This window comes from Penicillium soppii, assembly GCF_028829465.1.
Source record: "Penicillium soppii strain IBT 18220 chromosome Unknown utg000003l, whole genome shotgun sequence".
NCBI classification, from domain to species: Eukaryota; Fungi; Ascomycota; class Eurotiomycetes; order Eurotiales; family Aspergillaceae; genus Penicillium; species Penicillium soppii.
The window spans coordinates 3,324,202-3,341,815 of NW_026643233.1; the positions used below are offsets into that span (position 1 = coordinate 3,324,202).

Genomic DNA, 17,614 nt, shown 5'->3' on the forward strand with positions numbered 1-17,614 from the left:
GCGTGACAAAAATCAAGGCAATGGTGTCGTTAACCAAAATCAACTAGTTCTGCCACATCCACCTTGGCCAGGCTGTATAGGTATCTTCTTGAGCATGGCCTTGAGCCTGATGGCCATATCAACCCCAACGTTACTGATGAAGATACAAAGAGCGGCTCCTATGAAAAATTCTTTATCGAAACCTCGAACGGCAAATATATGCCCCTTCCCATTTTCGTCGATCTTGATCCTTCTGTACGTGATAGACCACAAACGATAACAAGAGATCTACCACAGCTAATGCTGATGGCCTATCGATGAAATCCGGACTGGCACTCACCGTCATCTGTTTCATCCAGACCAGTTAATCAGTGGAAAGAAGATGTTACAAACAACTGTACGTCCCTGGACTAATCAACGATGGGAAGCATGCTAAGCTAACAGTCAATAGATGCCCGTGGCTATTATACTGTTGGAAAGGAATTCTTGGAAGCCGTGACTGATAGTATTTGTCACGTAGCTGGTATTTCACCGCAATCTGAACCTGGAAAGGGTCCTTAAAATGGGGTTCGGTTTAGGCTAATGCTAGGATAGAGAACTGCCAATCTCTGAAGGGCTTCTTGATCTTCCACGCCTTTGGTGGTGGGACAGGGTCTGGATCCGGTTCACTGCTACTGGAGCATATCACCCATATGTATGGCCGCAAGTCCAAGCTTGAATTCTCGATCTGCCCATCCGGGAAAACTGCCACTTCTGTTGCGGAACCCTACAATGCCGTTTTGTCCACACACAGCACGATCGAAAACACCGACTGCACGTTTTACGTTGATAACCAAGCCGTGTACGACATTTGCCGCCGTCACCTGGATATTCCACGCCCTGGATTTGAACACCTGAACCTTCTTATTGCCCAGGTGGTGAGCTCTATCATCTCCAGCTTTGATTTTGACGGTGCACTTAATGTCGATCTGGCTGAATTCAAAACTAACTTAGTGCCACATCCGCGGATTTACTATCCTTTGATCTCATATGCTCCAGTGATCAGCAGCCAGCGTAGCTCTCATGGGAGTTTGAAGGTGCAGGATCTCACTTTCCAGTGTTCGTATAGGTTTTACGAAAGATGATTCTATAGACTGACCGGTTCACAGGTTTTGAGCCCAACAATCAGATAGTTGCCTGCGATCCACGAAATGGCAAGTGTATGGCTATCGCTATTCTTTATAAGGGAGATGTAGTCCCTCACGACTGCAGTCAGGCCGTACACGCCCTCAAGACCCGGGGCACCTTCAGCTAGTTTGAATGGTGCCCGACCGGATTCAAGCTAGGCATTAATTACCAAAAGCTGATGCATCGTCCTGATGATGAACTCGCTTGTGTCGGTCGCTCAGACAACATGCTATCGAATTCAACCGCCATTGCCGAAGCGTGGAGTCACATTGATAAAAAGTTTGATCTCATGTATTCCAAGCGCGCGTTTGTCCACTGGTATGTCGGCGAGGGAATGGAAGAGGGCGAGTTATCTGAGGCTCGTGAGGATCTCGCAGTCCTCGAGAAAGACTACGAAAGGTGGCCGGAAAAAGCAGTCAAGAGGGGGAGAGAGTTGAGTGCTGATTAGGGGATGTGTCCCTTTGGTATTGACGGTTTTGATGGAGAAAAGAGAAAACCAAAGGGAGATTCAAGGGAAAAGGAAATAAAACAAAATTTAGTGACATCCGTGAATGATCCAGTGATATTGTGTCCGAATTTAACCGACTCACCCTTAGCCCCCAAGCACCCAGTAATGTTGCGAATATATAACTCCATTCCATGCTCCATGCAAAGTGATTAGTGGTGATACAATTTCATGCCGTGGGGCTCCATTCAGCTGTTAGCTGCGATATCGTGCTCTTGAAGAAGTTTCAATGTGCGTTCGTATGTCCACATAGTCACGGCGCTGGCCGGTGCAGCCTTGATGAGACTGACTGTCAGGCCACGGTATAGACCACGTACGCCTTGGGTACGAACAATCATCGCCATGCTCTGGAGCACCCCGTTGTATTCAGGAATGTTGCGATGGACGTAACGTGTTCTAGTCGGCCCTTGTACCTGTAGACGCTTGCGGACCAGATCTAACGGGAACACACCGGTTTTTGCTAATACACTAGCCACAACACCAGCAGCAGCATCCCCGGTGCCGAGGGGTAATAAGTCCCCTGCCGTCATAACAGGCCGAAGCGCTTCATATGTTGTAAAAAAAAGACCCATGTACGGTACAATTTGTGCAACCGCGGCTGAACAGCCTCGGAAAAAGCCCGGAAGTCCCTCGTGTCGAGCAATATCCACCACAGAGGCGCGCAAGGAGCCGTAAACGCGGTCTGGGCCCTGTGCGGCAAATCGTGTGCGGAGGAGATCTAGCGGGTACGTAACCCCTGTTGCACATCCACCAGCAACTGCACCCGAAATGAAAGATTCGACAGAGGGGGAAGTCGATAGGAGTCGAGTTGGGCAAGTGCTTGGGTTGTGCCACGATATGCGGTAAATTGGAAAGCGCCATAACAGACATACATTATTTCGGCGGGGATGTTTCCTTTCCACAGACCCTAGAAAGGAAAAGAAGAAAGACGTTAGATTAAACTGGCATGAACTTGACGACCATGAAGATTCTTCACGTACAGTGATTCCCTCATGCTTCACAATGGCCCGCATTGTGGACAAGGTCCCTTTGTAGATGGGCCCATTGATGATTTGATGTGAAATAGGATCCGATAAGGAGTGAACTTGCAACTGCAGTCGAATCTTGACAACGTCGAGTGGTGCAATACAGAACCGTGAAATCAATCCGGCAATGCCACCGGCCAACACGACTTGTCGCTTGGTGCCTTCATCTTTGAGATGTTCGCCCCCGTCCGACATGAGTTGAGAATTTCGCAGTCTAGGAATGTCCGTATAAAAGATCTGAATTAGGTAGAGATACGAACACCCATGGCGAGTGTTGGATTGTGGAAGCAGGGAAAAAAAACGCAAGCTTGAAAGTTCCATTGTCGGCCTGGAACTTGAGGAACTGTGACGCCTGAGGCCAAATTTTCAGCCTCAATATCAAGGTGTCTACCTTTGAGCCGAGGTAACCAAATCATCTTAGCTTCGGCCCAACTTTCGAGATTCATCTAAGCTCTGGTTCTCAATTTTCCCTCATTCCATTTTGTACTTGGCTCAGGGGTACGGCATGAATTTTACACGGGCTTCACGTTTACTTCGGCAAAAGTCCACGTCGTCATATCGGGTGTTATCATACTCGGTTGCGCGCAACTTCGCAGCAGCAGCTAGTCGGGCCGACGTACCTCGACCGCTATTATATAAACGCACCAAATCCCAGGTTCCTGCTCGGAGAGAGCTGTGTACTTCTGATGGCGTTTTCATTGAGCCTACGGAAAACAAAGAAAATGTATGGCTCGGATCAGGCGAGTTATACTTGCTCGACAACAAGAAACCGATTAAGCTCCCTCTTGCCTACCTGCGGGACGCATGTCTATGCCCGTTGTGTAAAGATCCACATTCTAAACAAAGAACTTTCCGAACGGGTGATATCCCCCAAAACATTCGTCCAAGGTGGATCAAATGGGATGGGAAAGAACTGTCAATCAAGTGGGCTAATGATATCCCCGGATATTCAACTGACCACACATCTGTCTGGACCGGGGATTATTTGAAGAGACCCATATTCAACACTCATGAGCGGGCTCATTCCCCCGACGATGGACCGCTCTTGTGGGGACAGTCCAGAATGAACCGGTTACAGCATTGGGTTTCCTTCGAGGACTATGTCAACGATGATCATGCGTTTACTGTAGCGATGAAGAATTTGAAGCGTATGGGCCTCATCTTCGTGAAGGATATCCCAGAGTCACGGGAGATGGTTGAAAAGATTGCCACACGCATGGGCCCACTGCGTAACACATTCTATGGATCAACATTCGACGTGCGCACTGTCCCTCAGGCGAAGAATGTGGCATACACAAACCAATTCCTTGGATTTCACATGGACTTGATGTATATGAACGAACCACCGGGATACCAGCTCCTCCACTGCCTAGAAAACTCATGCTCAGGGGGTGAGTCATTATTTGGGGATTCATTTTCGGCAGCACATGCTATGAAAATGGAAGCCCCACAAATGTACCAACTACTATCCGAGCACTGTTTGGGTTATGAATATAATCATGAGAGCCACGTTTACTACAACAAGCGGCCTATCTTTGAACTCGACCCTGTCACGAAAGAGTTGCTCCATGTCAATTACTCGCCTCCCTTCCAATCTTCGATCCCATCGCCGGATGGAAGGGACCATGATGTTAGATTCGTGAGCAAGCTAGTGCATGCTATCAAAACGTTTACCACAAAAATTGACTCGACAAGTGCCACCTTTGAGTTGAAGCTCGCACCAGGCACGTGTGTCATTTTTGATAACCGACGGATTGTTCATGCTCGTCGGCAGTTCAACGCGAGCAAAGGATCTCGTTGGCTAGCAGGTGCGTATGTCGACACGGATGCTCTGCTATCCCGATTTGCCGTCTGCAAGCGACAGCACCCTGAGGCTTGGCGGTGGAATGAAGCTACCTCCTAAGTCCTCTCCCTCCGGAAACCGTTGACCTTCAGGAAACATGTGAGATGGAAAACGATGGCTGAATGAGAACGCGAATCAAATGAAAACACACACGCATGACTGAAAAGAGTAGTAGAATATATATTTGAACCAACCGCTTTAGTTTGTTCCATTCATTAGACACAGTTTATGTTACCGAATCAATGTGTTTGTCTACCTTTTTCCTGTATTTAGTACTGTCATTCTTTACGGCAGCTTTGAAAATAGGTAGCTGCAGTTCACAGTCATATCGAGATCATGTCTAGTACAATCGCACAAATCGTCAAAATGTGCAAATTCGATTTACCGATAACTTTACCGACAGTAAGAAGTTTCAGATGATCATATATCAAAACTATCTCGGTCCCAAGAAGGTCCAGGGTGATTTATGGTAGTAGCGTATGGATCCATCCAATGTTGCGGATTTGGACCAATGGTAATATTGGTTTATGTCAAGGAATGGGGTGTTCTGCAAGACAATCACCAAATCCGTATGACGACCTTGTCAGGACAAAAACGTTTATCATTATGTGTGGATTTAGCATCTAGCCCGAAGACAAAGGGGATCATGGGTATCGTGCAGCTCCAATCAACCACTCAATTGGCTGCGGTAGGCTTGTTGACTGAGAACTCATTAAGAAACTCGGGGTCGTTGTTAATTTCTTCACGGACCTGTCCCTGTATGTTAGTAATTGACGTCGATGACTGCGGGACCTGATTGAGGGGAAGCACATACAATGTCCAAACCACCAACTAACTCCCCATTTACCCATAATTGAGGGAAAGTAGGCCATTCAGCATACTCCTTCAAGCCCTGACGTACATCCTCATCGGCCAAAATATTGAAGAAGCCGTACTTGACACTACGCTCGCGGAGGATACCAACCAGCTGCCGACTGAATCCACATTGCGGGCTGCTGGGCGTTCCTTTCATGAACAGCATGACATTTGCTGCCTTGACCAGTTGTTCCAGACGAGCAAACAAGGCCTCACGAGATTGTTCGGGGGTCAGGGCGGGAACAGATGCGACGGCGGTCGCGTTAGCTGCGTCGGGGGGAGGGGCGTGAGAAGCAGTTACGGGAGCATGAGTAGCAGTGATCGGACCATCCTCGCGAGGCACAGCAGATAGTGGTGGGGGAATATTAGCTCTCACGCCGTCCATCGCATCACCGCCCGCGATGTTTCCACGACCCGCGTGACGCTCGACCGCATCGCGCACTTTGATTGCGTCACTTCCACTGATCGACTCCAAGATTTGACCACTGCGTAGACACACGACGAAGGGCACGGCAGAGACATCATATTCCTCGGAGATATCGGGCAGCTCTTCGGCGTTGATGCTGACAAACGAGATGGTTGGCGGGGCAGTGGCGGGGTACTGTGAAGCGAGGGCCGCAAGCACAGCGCCCATTTGAGCGCAAGGAGCAGCCCATGGGGTATGGAAGTAAAGCACAACCAATGCAGAAGGAGAGATGGAGGAAAGGTGCGACGAGAAGTCCGCCTCGGATGTGATTTCGGTGAGCGCCGACATGGTGGAGGGTGATGGGGGGAAAGGAAAGGTGAAGACCAGATGCGGCAAGTATTTGAAGAACAATCTCAGAGAAGAGTTGAAATGAGAATATAATAAGAAGAAGAAAACAAAGAAGTATCAAAGATGATGGCGTGATGAGGAATATTCAAAAAAAAAGAAAGGCTCACCTTCATGCACGGCGATCCCAGATTTCCAATCCTCCGGTTATCAGATCGTTCAGCGTCCTTGGTTTCTCTGGTGTACCGAAATCACGGGACTTATCTGATCAGGTGACTCTGAATCAAGCTTATCGCTTATCTTCACGTGTTTGGCTTTTCTATTGGAATTTCCTAGCTTTCACAAGTTCAAAGCGCAAAGCATTTAATCGCTTCACCACCATGGGTAGTGATAGGAAAAGAAAGCTCAGCTTGGGCGATACGGTCGGCGAAGAAGCACGTTCTCAGGGACTCGGTTCGATTGAAGCTTTACCCTATATGCAGGACAATACGAAGGATAGTTCGAACATCAATGCGTCAAAAAAAAGGAAGAGAGTTGATGGCGAGAAAGCCAAATACCCAGACCTCACTTACTCAGACGGAAAGCTCCAGTCACCAATCCGTATCGCGGACTTGCAAGGGTTGCTTCTCTACTGTTTCGCCGATGGAATCGCTCCTCAATGGATCTCCTTGAAGCATTCTGGCCATGTGCGGAAGGTGGTTGTGCTAATGGTGCCTGGTCTTGAGATGGGCATGTTTGATGGTACAATCTCCGTGGATAAAGCCGCTGTCAACGGGAAGCAAGAGTTACCAGAAAACCCAACCCCAGAAGCTGTGGAGAAGTCAACTGAAGACGAACGGGCCACCGACTACAACCGATGGAAACAGGGCCTTCCGATTCCAGACCGTTCACATCGTTTCAATCCTCAACCCCTCGTACGCGAGAACCTCCCCGAAACCCTTCAACCGCTGGCCGACATGTTCCCCCATATTTGGCCTATCAAGGCACCAGGCGATAATAAGTACAATAAAGTTCATTCGCCACTACAAGCTATCTTGATGTCTGCGGCACCGAAATCCAAGAATGAAGAATCCCGTGGGAAGGGGGCACGCCCTGCTAAAATTGAAAAAGGCTTTGTTCCCAAAAGAACACCAATTACAACCTTTGTCACCTCACGTGTGGACTTGCGAGAGAACGAGTATATTTTGCACCCTGCGTTTTTCACTTCCGATGACGAAAGGTCGTCCGAGGCGGAGGCTCGTCGAAGAGGCGCTCACTCGTCCGAAGATGGGTGGGTGGACACACTTGTTCCATCGCTGGAATCCGCTGAGCCACCTGAAGCCGATATCGAAAAGGGTAGCATGACTGCTGGTCGGGACGTTTTCGCCCTTGACTGTGAGATGTGTGTCACTGAAGGGGGACAGTCCGAGCTCACACGTATCAGCATGGTTGGCTGGGATGGCGAGGTAGTCCTGGATGAGCTGGTTAAACCCCCACGTCCAGTAGTCAATTACCTGACGCGGTATTCTGGGATCACAGCAGAGATGCTGGAGCCAGTCAAAACGACCCTAGCTGATATTCAGAAGCGGCTCCTCGCCATCCTCACACCCCGTGCGATCCTTGTGGGCCACTCTCTTAATTCTGATTTGAACGCTTTGAAACTCGTACATCCTTTTATCGTCGATACGAGCATCATTTACCCACACCCTCGTGGCCCACCACTCAAATGCAGTTTGAAATGGCTCACTCAGAAGTATCTAGGCAAGCAGATACAGAACGGAATGGAAGGTCATGACTCCATTGAGGATGCGCGTGCTGTTCTTGAACTAGTGAAATTGAAGTGCGAGAAAGGCGAGCGCTGGGGCACAAGCGATGTCTCCAACGAAAGCATCTTTCGTCGACTTTCACGGTCCATTCGGCCGAATCATGTCCCTTGCCCTGGCGGAGAACGAACTGGAGCGGTTGTTGACTGGGGTAATCCTGAACGTGGATTTGGTGCCCAGGCGACCGTCTCGATCGGATGTCTGGATGACGATGCGGTTGTGAATGGTGTCTCTGCTGTGATCAACGGCGATGAATCCGATCACTCCATCCCTGCCGGTGGTGTCGATTTTGCCTGGGCTCGCATACGTGATCTCGAACATCTTCGCGGATGGTGCAATCGGCTCCCTGATCCGAACAATGCCAACGAATCTACGACCCTTGTTCCTCCCCCGGAAGAGACTACACCAACAACTATCAATGGCGAATTAACCGATAAACTGCAGCCCGATATCTTGGCCGATACTGTTTCCAAGACCGTGTCCAACATCTCACGTATTTATGATTCTCTTCCCGCTTGCACTCTTTTTATGGTATATTCTGGAACTGGTGACCCTCGTGAAGTCAGTCGTTTGCAGTCTGTCCACAAGAAACACCGCGAGGAGTTCAACTCTGGCAAGCCCTGGGATCAATTGACGTACAAATGGACTGATGTTGAGGAGCAGAAGCTAAAGAAAGCGTGCGAACGTGCGCGTGAAGGATGTGGTTTCATGTGTATTAAATAAAATAGACAGGATTACGTCTAGATATATGAAGTACCTTCGCATAGCTGATAAAGTAATCTTATCCGTAAGATTCACCTACCAACAGATAATTAGTGCTTGCAATGGTTACTTAGAAAAAGACCAGAAAGTATCATTCAATCAACGTACTATATGGTATTTTGGATAATATGTGTACATAGTTATCTATTTTCTATAGCAACATATGTAGGGTGCAGGAATTTGCTCTGGACGGGATACTTATATCGGGTCGGGACAATGTGGGGCGAACGTGAAAGACTCTTCGAGATACAACAACACTTCAACGTTCTCTTGCAAATGAATCCATTCACGAGGCGGCCCACTGCAGCTTGGTACCCAGTTGGCCTTGCGTCCGAGCTACCAAATCTCGACGATGATGGCCAGCGAGTCGCCCCAAAATGCAAAGCTTTCGCCATTCCCACCAATGGCCCTGTGACACGAGTTGAGGACATTGATTTACCAGGAGAACTGAAAGATCAAGTCCTGGTATTCAAGTATAAAGGAAAATACCATGCTATCGATCATGTAAGTCCGGTTCAACGCCTGTTTCTGAACCATCCCGCTCATTATTTATAGCAATGCCCCCACTCGTCCTTCCCACTTTCACAGGGGAGTCTGTTTGATATTGAAGATTTCGGAATCGTTCTCAGCGCTGGAATCACATGTCCTAAGCATGATTGGTCGTTTGACTTATTTTCCGGTCAATCAGATCGTGGCAAATACAAACTCAAGGTGTGGGAGGTACAGCTGCGTGATTCAACATCTGGAAGCACTGATCAGGAGGTTTGGGTGAGGCGCAAACAACGAATCGGATAACAAGAATTTTGAAAATGATTATCCGCAATTATGGTCAAGTCTAGTCAACTTGAGCAGAGTTGCATACTGCAGAAACTGAAAGTCCTGGATCTCAACCAAGTGATTGCAACTGGCTAAAAGGGTCTATAGGCGATGTCTTTGTCGTTTTTTTCTTTTTCCTCTTGGTTCAAAAAGGGGAAATTATTTCTCAAGGTATCTCTAGGCAAATTCTTTTGTTGGAATATCCTTATTGGTCAGCTTTCGTCTCAGAATAATTCAACTTCTCTTAGATGTAGCCTACCAACGGAAAACCATGCAAGATCTTTAAGGATCTCGTTTCTAGCCATGGAAACCCTGCAGTCTTGCAAGGAATAGGACCAAGATATCAAAACACAGGAACAGGCGTAGAGATGGAGAGGGTGATGGTAGCATGATCTACGTTATTTGGCCTTACGGGAATCATATAAAACAAAAGATTTCGTTCAGATAAATTTCTTCTTTTTGGTACTTAACCCAACATCCAAATTGTTAGGTTGTTGCATTTATCGTCGGTGGTAAATTTGTTACCAACCTCTGAACTTAGGACTGGGCCGGTTATGTTCGATGGTGGCGGACATTCTAACGATTGACGCAGTAATCGCAAGTTTTATATGTAAACATATGGGCATAATGTATGTGTATCAACTATTCTTTCCTTGTACAACGTTCAGTATATCTCGGTAAGCTATGTTTACCTTTTAATTTCTACGGCCTCAAATTGGATGGAACTTGTAGAAGAGCTGAATTGTTTGTTGACAGTCTGAAAGATATGATGTTATAGATTGATGGGTGTGTCGCTCTTGTGATACAATTGTCGTAGGGTTACTGTCCGACCCCGTCCTCCCTCCCTGTGAGCGTCTCAGGGTGCCGTCTTTGCAACTATCACGAGACCCGGTTAATATCTTCAGAAATATAAATCAACCCAACCAAAATTGGATGGTGACTCAAGCTCGCTAGAATTTGCCTCGAGGTATGTCATGAATTAAGACGAGTAGATTGGGTTTATTTTGATATGTAGGGATGACAGCGGGGATTGTGGTTGTAGAATGTCACTGGCACCACATTCCAGTATCGGCCTGCCAGGCAACCCTCGGGTCAATCACGGGGGCTGAGTCATTATTCCAATCGTATTATCTTGGTGTTTAGTTGTTCCATTATTTATGTATGCTTGAGGAGGCATAACGCTTCAAAGAGGGATACCCATTTTCTTTTGTTCCCTGAGCCACAACTTTCTGTTAAATGGAATATGCTAGTCTTTAATATTGCAACGGTGATCTTTTGGCTACTGCCAGTGGATGCAAAGAGTTACGATAGCTCGAATTCACATTATGACTTTGTTATTGTCGGTGGCGGAACCAGCGGATTGGTAGTTGCTAACAGGCTTTCAGAGATGAGAGATTTCACTGTGGCAGTTATCGAAGCTGGAGATTCAGTTCTAAACAACTACAACGTTTCTACCACTACAGGTTACGGGCTGAGTTTCGGAACAGCTATCGACTGGAAATACCAAACCGAAGACCAAATATATGCGGGAGGATCAAAACAAATTATGCGTGCTGGAAAGGCTATTGGTGGCACAAGCACGATCAATGGTGATTTCCACGAGAATGTTATAGTTCGAGTGTTGGACTGGAGCTAATTTCATGTTTTTGCAGGGATGGCATACACACGAGCGCAAAAGGCGCAAATCGATTCTTGGGAGAAGGTTGGGAACAAAGGTTGGAACTGGAACAACCTCTTTCCATATTATCTGAAGTCAGAACAGTTCCAAGTGCCCACACCAGATCAATTTGCCCGGGGCGCCGACTACTACCCCAGCTATCATGGAGAACACGGTCCGCTCAAGGTCGGGTGGTCAAAAGCAATGACCAACAGCAGTGTTCTTCCTGTGCTCGATGAAACCTTTCAGCAACTGGGCGTGTCTTATAATAGAGACATCAACGGTGGAAGCATGATCGGGCTGACAGTCCATCCCGATACGATTGATAGAGAGGAAAATGTCCGTCATGATGCTGCCAGGGCTTACTACTGGCCTTATGAAAATCGCTCTAATTTGAAAATTATATCCAACACTTACGCAAACAAGATCATTTGGGACGAAAGTTCTGACAGTGAAGCAGTGGCAGTCGGCGTCGAAGTTACAGGAGTCGATGGTATCGAGACGATATACGCCACCAAAGAAGTGATTCTATCGGCAGGCTCTTTAAAGTCTCCGGTCATTTTAGAGCTTTCTGGGATCGGAAACCCAGATATACTGAAGAAGCATGAAATTCCTTTGAAGGTCAATCTCTCATCTGTGGGCGAGAATCTGCAAGACCAGACAAACAATGGTATTTCTTACGAAGGAAATGAGTTCTGGCTTGGTCTTCCAACTTTCTCGGTTCTTCCCTCGGTCGAGCAGATATATGGAGATGATTTTTCAGCTGTTTCTTCTGCGGTCAACTCAAGCCTCGCGGATTATGCAAAGAATGTGTCTTTCTCCTCAAATGGAGCAGTTTTAGAAGCTAACATATTGGCTGCTCTTCAACTTCAACATGATTTGGTCTTCAAATCGCACGTTCCCTTCGCAGAAATCGTCTTGCTTCCAATTGGACATACGTTCTCAAGTGAATACTGGCCTCTACTGCCATTTTCAAGAGGTAGCATTCACATAAACTCCGCAGATGCGACTCAAACACCCGATATCAACCCAAACTACTTCATGTTTGAGCAGGACTTGAAATCTCAGGTCGATGTGGCGCGGTATATCCGAAAGGCATTCGTCACCCCTCCATTGAGCGATCTTGTTGGGGAGGAACTTGCTCCTGGTTTCGAGCATGTCCCGGGAGACGCATCAAAATCTACATGGGAGAACTGGGTCAAGTCAAATTGTGAGTATTATCGGTTCATATTAATCAGCAACCAGATTATGGAGCTGACAATTTTTCTTAGATCGATCAAACTTCCACCCAGTAGGAACAGCCAGTATGCTTCCTCGGGAAAAGGGCGGCGTCGTTGGTCCTGATCTCAAAGTGTATGGCACCAAGAATGTTCGAGTCATTGACGCTTCCGTCGTTCCATTCCAAATTTGTGGCCACTTGACCAGCACTCTGTATGCTATGGCCGACAGGGCATCAGATGTGATTAAGAAGAGATACATATTTTAAAATCCGAGTTCGAAGGGAGAATGGTCGAGATATGTACCTATTAGAATGGCCCCCTAAGTGTCTATATTTGTTTAAGCTGAAAGTGGAATGTAATTGACCTTGCTATTGAAATCTGAGTACTATATTTCATTTTGCGAAACCGGCCCCATCCTAGACGAAGACTAAGCTTAGCTTATATGCTACAGACACTTTTGCGATAACAGTGCTATCACTATCATGCTTGCGACCGCTGATTTTAGATACAATGATACAATGTGGAAAATGTTCATTCAATTCACATGGCCAAATGAGGAACTTTGAAGCAATCGATATACCTTACCATCCTTGATCGTTTCTGCTTTTCGTACAAGGTGTCCGATGGTTGAGCTCTCAAAGTTTCCATCATTTCATGGCCAACGTATGTGTCTGAGTTGGCAAATTGATCTATATTGTAGAATTTTTTGATCAGGTCTACAGTATCCAACCCCTGGCCGTTATTTTGTCTGTCCTCAAAGGAGAACCTTTGGTCTGTTGGTTGATCAGAGTTTCATGAAGAAATAATAAGCTTGATTCAATATTGCTGGGGCCTCAAAGTTTACTATCGGACTCCATGCCATGTTTTGTAAAATATTGCATTGATTGCATTTGCGATAGATTGGTAAAATAAGGTTAACACTAGCCTCGTGATCTAGGGTGACGGCAACATTGCCGAAATTGACACGCAGAAAGATGATTAGGGTTTTACATCTCTGCTGGCATCGAGGGCGATGTTAGAAAAAGTATCTGTTTAAACCTACAACTCCTAAAACGTTGCACACCCGAAGGATTAGGCGGCTCATTTACAGACCTGAGCAATATGCGCTTAGAGTCACTTGTCAAATATGGTGGTGTCTTGTGCGAAAAATCGTACTAACTAATTTGACAATTCAGATCGAATGAGCGACCCTCATTGTTACGTGTTCAAACGCGTCGCATTAGATTTTGTATGTCCAAAGCTCCGAGAGAACCCACCCGTGTCTCTGTCGCTATAGATTACCGCAAGCACGTCGGATCAAGCCCAACCCGAAGGGCATTTGGAAAGGTAAACGCTGAATCAAGCTCTAATTCACTCGATTCTTACGAAACTAGTAAAAAGAAAATTTGGGCACGCCAGACTACCTATAAATGGGCTATGTTGTTACCACACGCTATAATTTGACATTAATCGTGCTCTCTTTATTACTGCCATGCAAGGCAGAATTAGGAAATGACAACTATTGTGAGATAAATCAAATAATTGATGAGACCTAGAGACCGCAATTTCTTTTGTGCTATCAAATATCCTTATAACTTGATTAAGCTACTCTTTGTACTTGTCCACAAATATTCATACAATTGAGCCATTGACAGCCAGTTTTTTCAAAACTTCTGGAAGACATATCACAGATTCCTCCGCCATTATCGTAAAGCGTGGGATACGGTGTCGTCATTGGACTCGGGTTATTGGTTGCAGCAGGTGAGTAACAACACAACCACTTTCTTCAAAGTACTGAGAGTTATAGGCATGGTACTTGTGACAAGATTATTGAAATCAACCGTTGGGGAAGATAACAGCAAAGTTGAAATGTAAGGATGCTCGGCTTTTTACAAGTTTCATGTCTCGCCTAACGCCACATAGATTCATTGTCACGGATAAAAAAGCTGGCACCGGACTTATTGCTTCCGCAGTGGTCTTGGTAAGAATCCTGAAAGGCTTAACTGGAATACTACTGACCAGATTCGTTCAAAGTCGTGGTTGTGGAGCACAATGCTATTAAGTACAACTTTGGTGGCCTATCAGTACGGCGTTAATGGATCCTTTTAGTATGCCGCTGGGTGCTCGCCTATGATCGTTTGCTTTGCGTACATATGAGTTGTTTGCAAAACCATTGCCTCCAATGCACATACTGTTCTCGAGATTATCAAACTTCGATATGGTATATTGAATCTACCTCCATAATGTTCAAACTGAAAATTAATCCCAAATCTAGGAACGTCGGCGCATGTCAGCTTCATCTTCCTTGCTATCATCGATAACCTTTTCAACACGATCAACATGATACTGGGCGCTGCAGCTACCATTACATCTCTGTAAGTTAAGCGTTTGGTGTTTCGAATGAATGCTTACGAACTCAAAGCACAGCAATGCACGTTATGGCGGCTACACCATGCCGGCAGTATAAGAAAGTGAATTACCGTATTTGGGGTCGAACTACCGTATATTAGGACGAAATACCGTAGCTAGAGTAGGATACGGTATTTCGCGAGATACTTTAGTAATTTGAAATACCTATACGCGGTGAAATACTATATTTAAACTAAAATACTTTATTTTAGCTCGAAATACCGAATTTTATCAACTACTTTAGTGATTCAATATACTTAGAACCCTTAAAAGGCAATATCTTCTATAATATATATAATAACAGCACCTATATTAACACCTATATTAACATCCATATCAACATCCATATCAACATCCATATCAACATCCATATATTCAAAAGGCCAGTCATCCACTCCCTATTCCCCTACAACAAGATAAGCCAGGCTAACCATACCAACACAGATATCTATATCAACACCCATATCAACATCTATGCTAACACCTATATCAACATCTATATCAACACCTTATTAACATCTTTACTAACACCCATATCAACATCTATATCAACATCTATATTATTCAAAAGGCTAGTCATCCACTCCCTATTCCCCTATAATAATATAAGCTAGTATAACCGTACTATATTTTATAAAATACTAATATAAAAGATAAAATACTAAACGAAATACTTAAGCGATGATTAAAATACTAAAGTAAAAAATGAAATACTAAGCAAGAATGAAATACTAGAATGAAATACTCAAACCATAACTGAAATACGGTATTTTATGAAATACTTTTGCCCACTAAATGCTGTATTTTACATAGAGTCACACGAAATACTGTAGCAGATGAAACACCGTATTTCATAGGGTATTTCAACTTCCTATCCGGGCGGCATGGCATTTCTACTTCCTACCGGGGTCATTATATATACTTTAATGGGGGGCATCAAAGCAACGTAAATAATTACCTTCATTCTATCATCGGACATGAGCGCTGATAGACAACAAAAATGCAGTTTTTCGACCGACTTTATTCATACACCAATCATTTTGATACTGTGCTGCTACCTGACCACCAAAGTATTGACTAGAGCCGATATCCATCTGGTCAGTTGGAGGATTGTATGACCTGGTAGTTAGGGCCCAGCCTCGCCACATGATTGACGGCAACTACGAGGGTTCTCTTCTGACCATGTAATCCCAACAAGGCATATTTTGTGGAATTATTTTACTGGTGTCAAACTTTGGCGCAGTTACAGTGAGTCTGAATTGCAGCAAAATTTTGTCAACATTTTCTCGCTGACTCGCAATTAGATGGACGCTGGATATTTCACTAAGGCGTTTGCCGTGTCGCCTAACGCAGTCATCCCTGGGTATGTAATTAGAGGAATATCCTACTTCAGCATCCCGTGGACTCCGGGGACAATTATGGGAATGGCTGTGTTGGGATTGGAGACTAGCGAATCATTTCCTAATTTTCCCGTGTGAGTGCTCTTCTTTTGCTGCTGAATCTCCCACTTTACTTACCAGTTTTAGCAAATGACGCCCAATGAAATCACGAGTGGGCTTACTCTACCGTATGGGGCCAGGGTAGTTGCAGGAAGAGGGGGTGATATTGCGACTCTTCTCATGACCATTTAGGCTGTGACGTCGACTCTGTCGGCACAAGTTATCGCAGTTTTCTCAATAATAGCATTTGATCTGTACCGAAAGTATTGGAACAAGAATGCAGAGAGTGCACAGCTTATCCAATGGAGTCAATTTGGTATCATAATATTTGGTCTGCTTGCTGCAGGCCTTACTGTAGTATTCCACTACATAGGACTTGACATGGGATGGACCCTATATATGTTTGGTGAGAGTGGTCAAAGCGCTCATTAAGATACCGCTAATGCGATGGAAAAGAAATCATCACTTGCCCTGGGTTATTCCCACTAATTCTTACAATAATGTGGAAGAAGCAAAGTCAAGCCGCTGCCACAGAATCGGCCTACTTGGGCATGGCAACGGGCATTGCTATTTGGTTGGGAACATCTCATCACTTATACGGCCAAATGAACATTACGACAATGGGAGCAACAGTGCCATGCATGTATGGTACAGTAGGGTCTGCAATCAGTCCACTTTTTTAATCGGTCTTAATCACTCTCTCAGCTCCCCAGAAATTCAACTGGATTACTCTAAAAGCAAACAGGGTAGTTTATAGTGCAGAGGTATTGGAGGACAAAATCAACAAACGTGTGACTCGGGTCGCTTTTTTCTGGGCAGTAGCTACATTTTTGGACTTGGATCCTTTGGCCACTGCCTATGTATGCTGCAAAATTTGTTTTTACTAGGACAGTGAGGATACATCCCGAAAAATCCTACTCCATTGGTATGGTTTTTTTAATAGCCTTCAGATCTTTTTCGACTGGATCACGGTGGCCCTCATGTGGCTTTGGGTGACCTTGCTTGCCATCGGCATTTATCCACTCTGGAATGGCCGATACAATTGATTCTCATCATTCAAAAGATTTTTGCTGGCCGTCATCAATAGAAAACGGCAAGAAAAATAAGGACAAAGGGCGAAAAAAGAATTTTGAGGCGCATGAATTTCTGGCTAGTACCGTATTTAGAACAAGTTTAGAACCATGTGAACAACATAGAATGTTACGAAAAAAAAAAGCATAGATCTGAACCAGTTGTTACATGATTTGGGGATATCTTCAAGGCGTCTAGTCTGGGCTAGAGCTACAACCAACTAACCATGGATCCCACATTCTCAGCAACCTTGTGCACAACAAATTGAAAATATGAGGTTGCACTTCTTCACTGTTAATATCAGTTTCCAGCTTAGTGATCGTATCACATCATC

At 45.4% G+C, this 17,614-nt stretch overlaps 7 protein-coding genes across 7 annotated transcripts; 5 read left to right on the forward strand and 2 right to left on the reverse strand.

Annotated features, from left to right (window-relative positions):
* Window positions 1–81: 81 nt before the first annotated feature.
* N7529_003401 (uncharacterized protein) lies at window positions 82–1,594 on the forward strand (the record flags this gene model as incomplete). The annotated part of the gene is made up of 6 exons (XM_057238928.1): window positions 82–234; window positions 352–376; window positions 431–474; window positions 558–1,077; window positions 1,128–1,178; window positions 1,305–1,594. Coding segments are annotated over 6 exons (1,083 nt in total), but the record flags the coding sequence as incomplete, so codon positions are not given.
* A 245-nt stretch (window positions 1,595–1,839) lies between these two features.
* Window positions 1,840–2,871, reverse strand: N7529_003402 (thiamine transporter TPC1; the record flags this gene model as incomplete). The annotated part of the gene is made up of 3 exons (XM_057238929.1): window positions 1,840–2,470; window positions 2,524–2,558; window positions 2,632–2,871. 3 exons carry the CDS (start codon window positions 2,869–2,871, stop codon window positions 1,840–1,842), a joined length of 906 nt encoding a protein of 301 aa, XP_057101540.1.
* Window positions 2,872–3,181: 310 nt separating this feature from the next.
* Window positions 3,182–4,579, forward strand: N7529_003403 (putative Gamma-butyrobetaine hydroxylase subfamily; the record flags this gene model as incomplete). The annotated part of the gene is made up of 1 exon (XM_057238930.1): window positions 3,182–4,579. One exon carries the CDS (start codon window positions 3,182–3,184, stop codon window positions 4,577–4,579), a length of 1,398 nt encoding a protein of 465 aa, XP_057101541.1.
* Window positions 4,580–5,194: 615 nt separating this feature from the next.
* On the reverse strand, window positions 5,195–6,128 carry N7529_003404 (PICOT family protein; the record flags this gene model as incomplete). Its single annotated transcript, XM_057238931.1, has 2 exons — window positions 5,195–5,269; window positions 5,334–6,128. 2 exons carry the CDS (start codon window positions 6,126–6,128, stop codon window positions 5,195–5,197), a joined length of 870 nt encoding a protein of 289 aa, XP_057101542.1.
* A 377-nt stretch (window positions 6,129–6,505) lies between these two features.
* Window positions 6,506–8,650, forward strand: N7529_003405 (RNA exonuclease; the record flags this gene model as incomplete). Its single annotated transcript, XM_057238932.1, has 1 exon — window positions 6,506–8,650. One exon carries the CDS (start codon window positions 6,506–6,508, stop codon window positions 8,648–8,650), a length of 2,145 nt encoding a protein of 714 aa, XP_057101543.1.
* A 315-nt stretch (window positions 8,651–8,965) lies between these two features.
* Window positions 8,966–9,484, forward strand: N7529_003406 (Rieske (2Fe-2S) protein; the record flags this gene model as incomplete). The annotated part of the gene is made up of 2 exons (XM_057238933.1): window positions 8,966–9,193; window positions 9,245–9,484. 2 exons carry the CDS (start codon window positions 8,966–8,968, stop codon window positions 9,482–9,484), a joined length of 468 nt encoding a protein of 155 aa, XP_057101544.1.
* Window positions 9,485–10,748: 1,264 nt separating this feature from the next.
* On the forward strand, window positions 10,749–12,648 carry N7529_003407 (GMC family oxidoreductase; the record flags this gene model as incomplete). Its single annotated transcript, XM_057238934.1, has 3 exons — window positions 10,749–11,094; window positions 11,158–12,372; window positions 12,434–12,648. 3 exons carry the CDS (start codon window positions 10,749–10,751, stop codon window positions 12,646–12,648), a joined length of 1,776 nt encoding a protein of 591 aa, XP_057101545.1.
* Window positions 12,649–17,614: the final 4,966 nt, after the last annotated feature.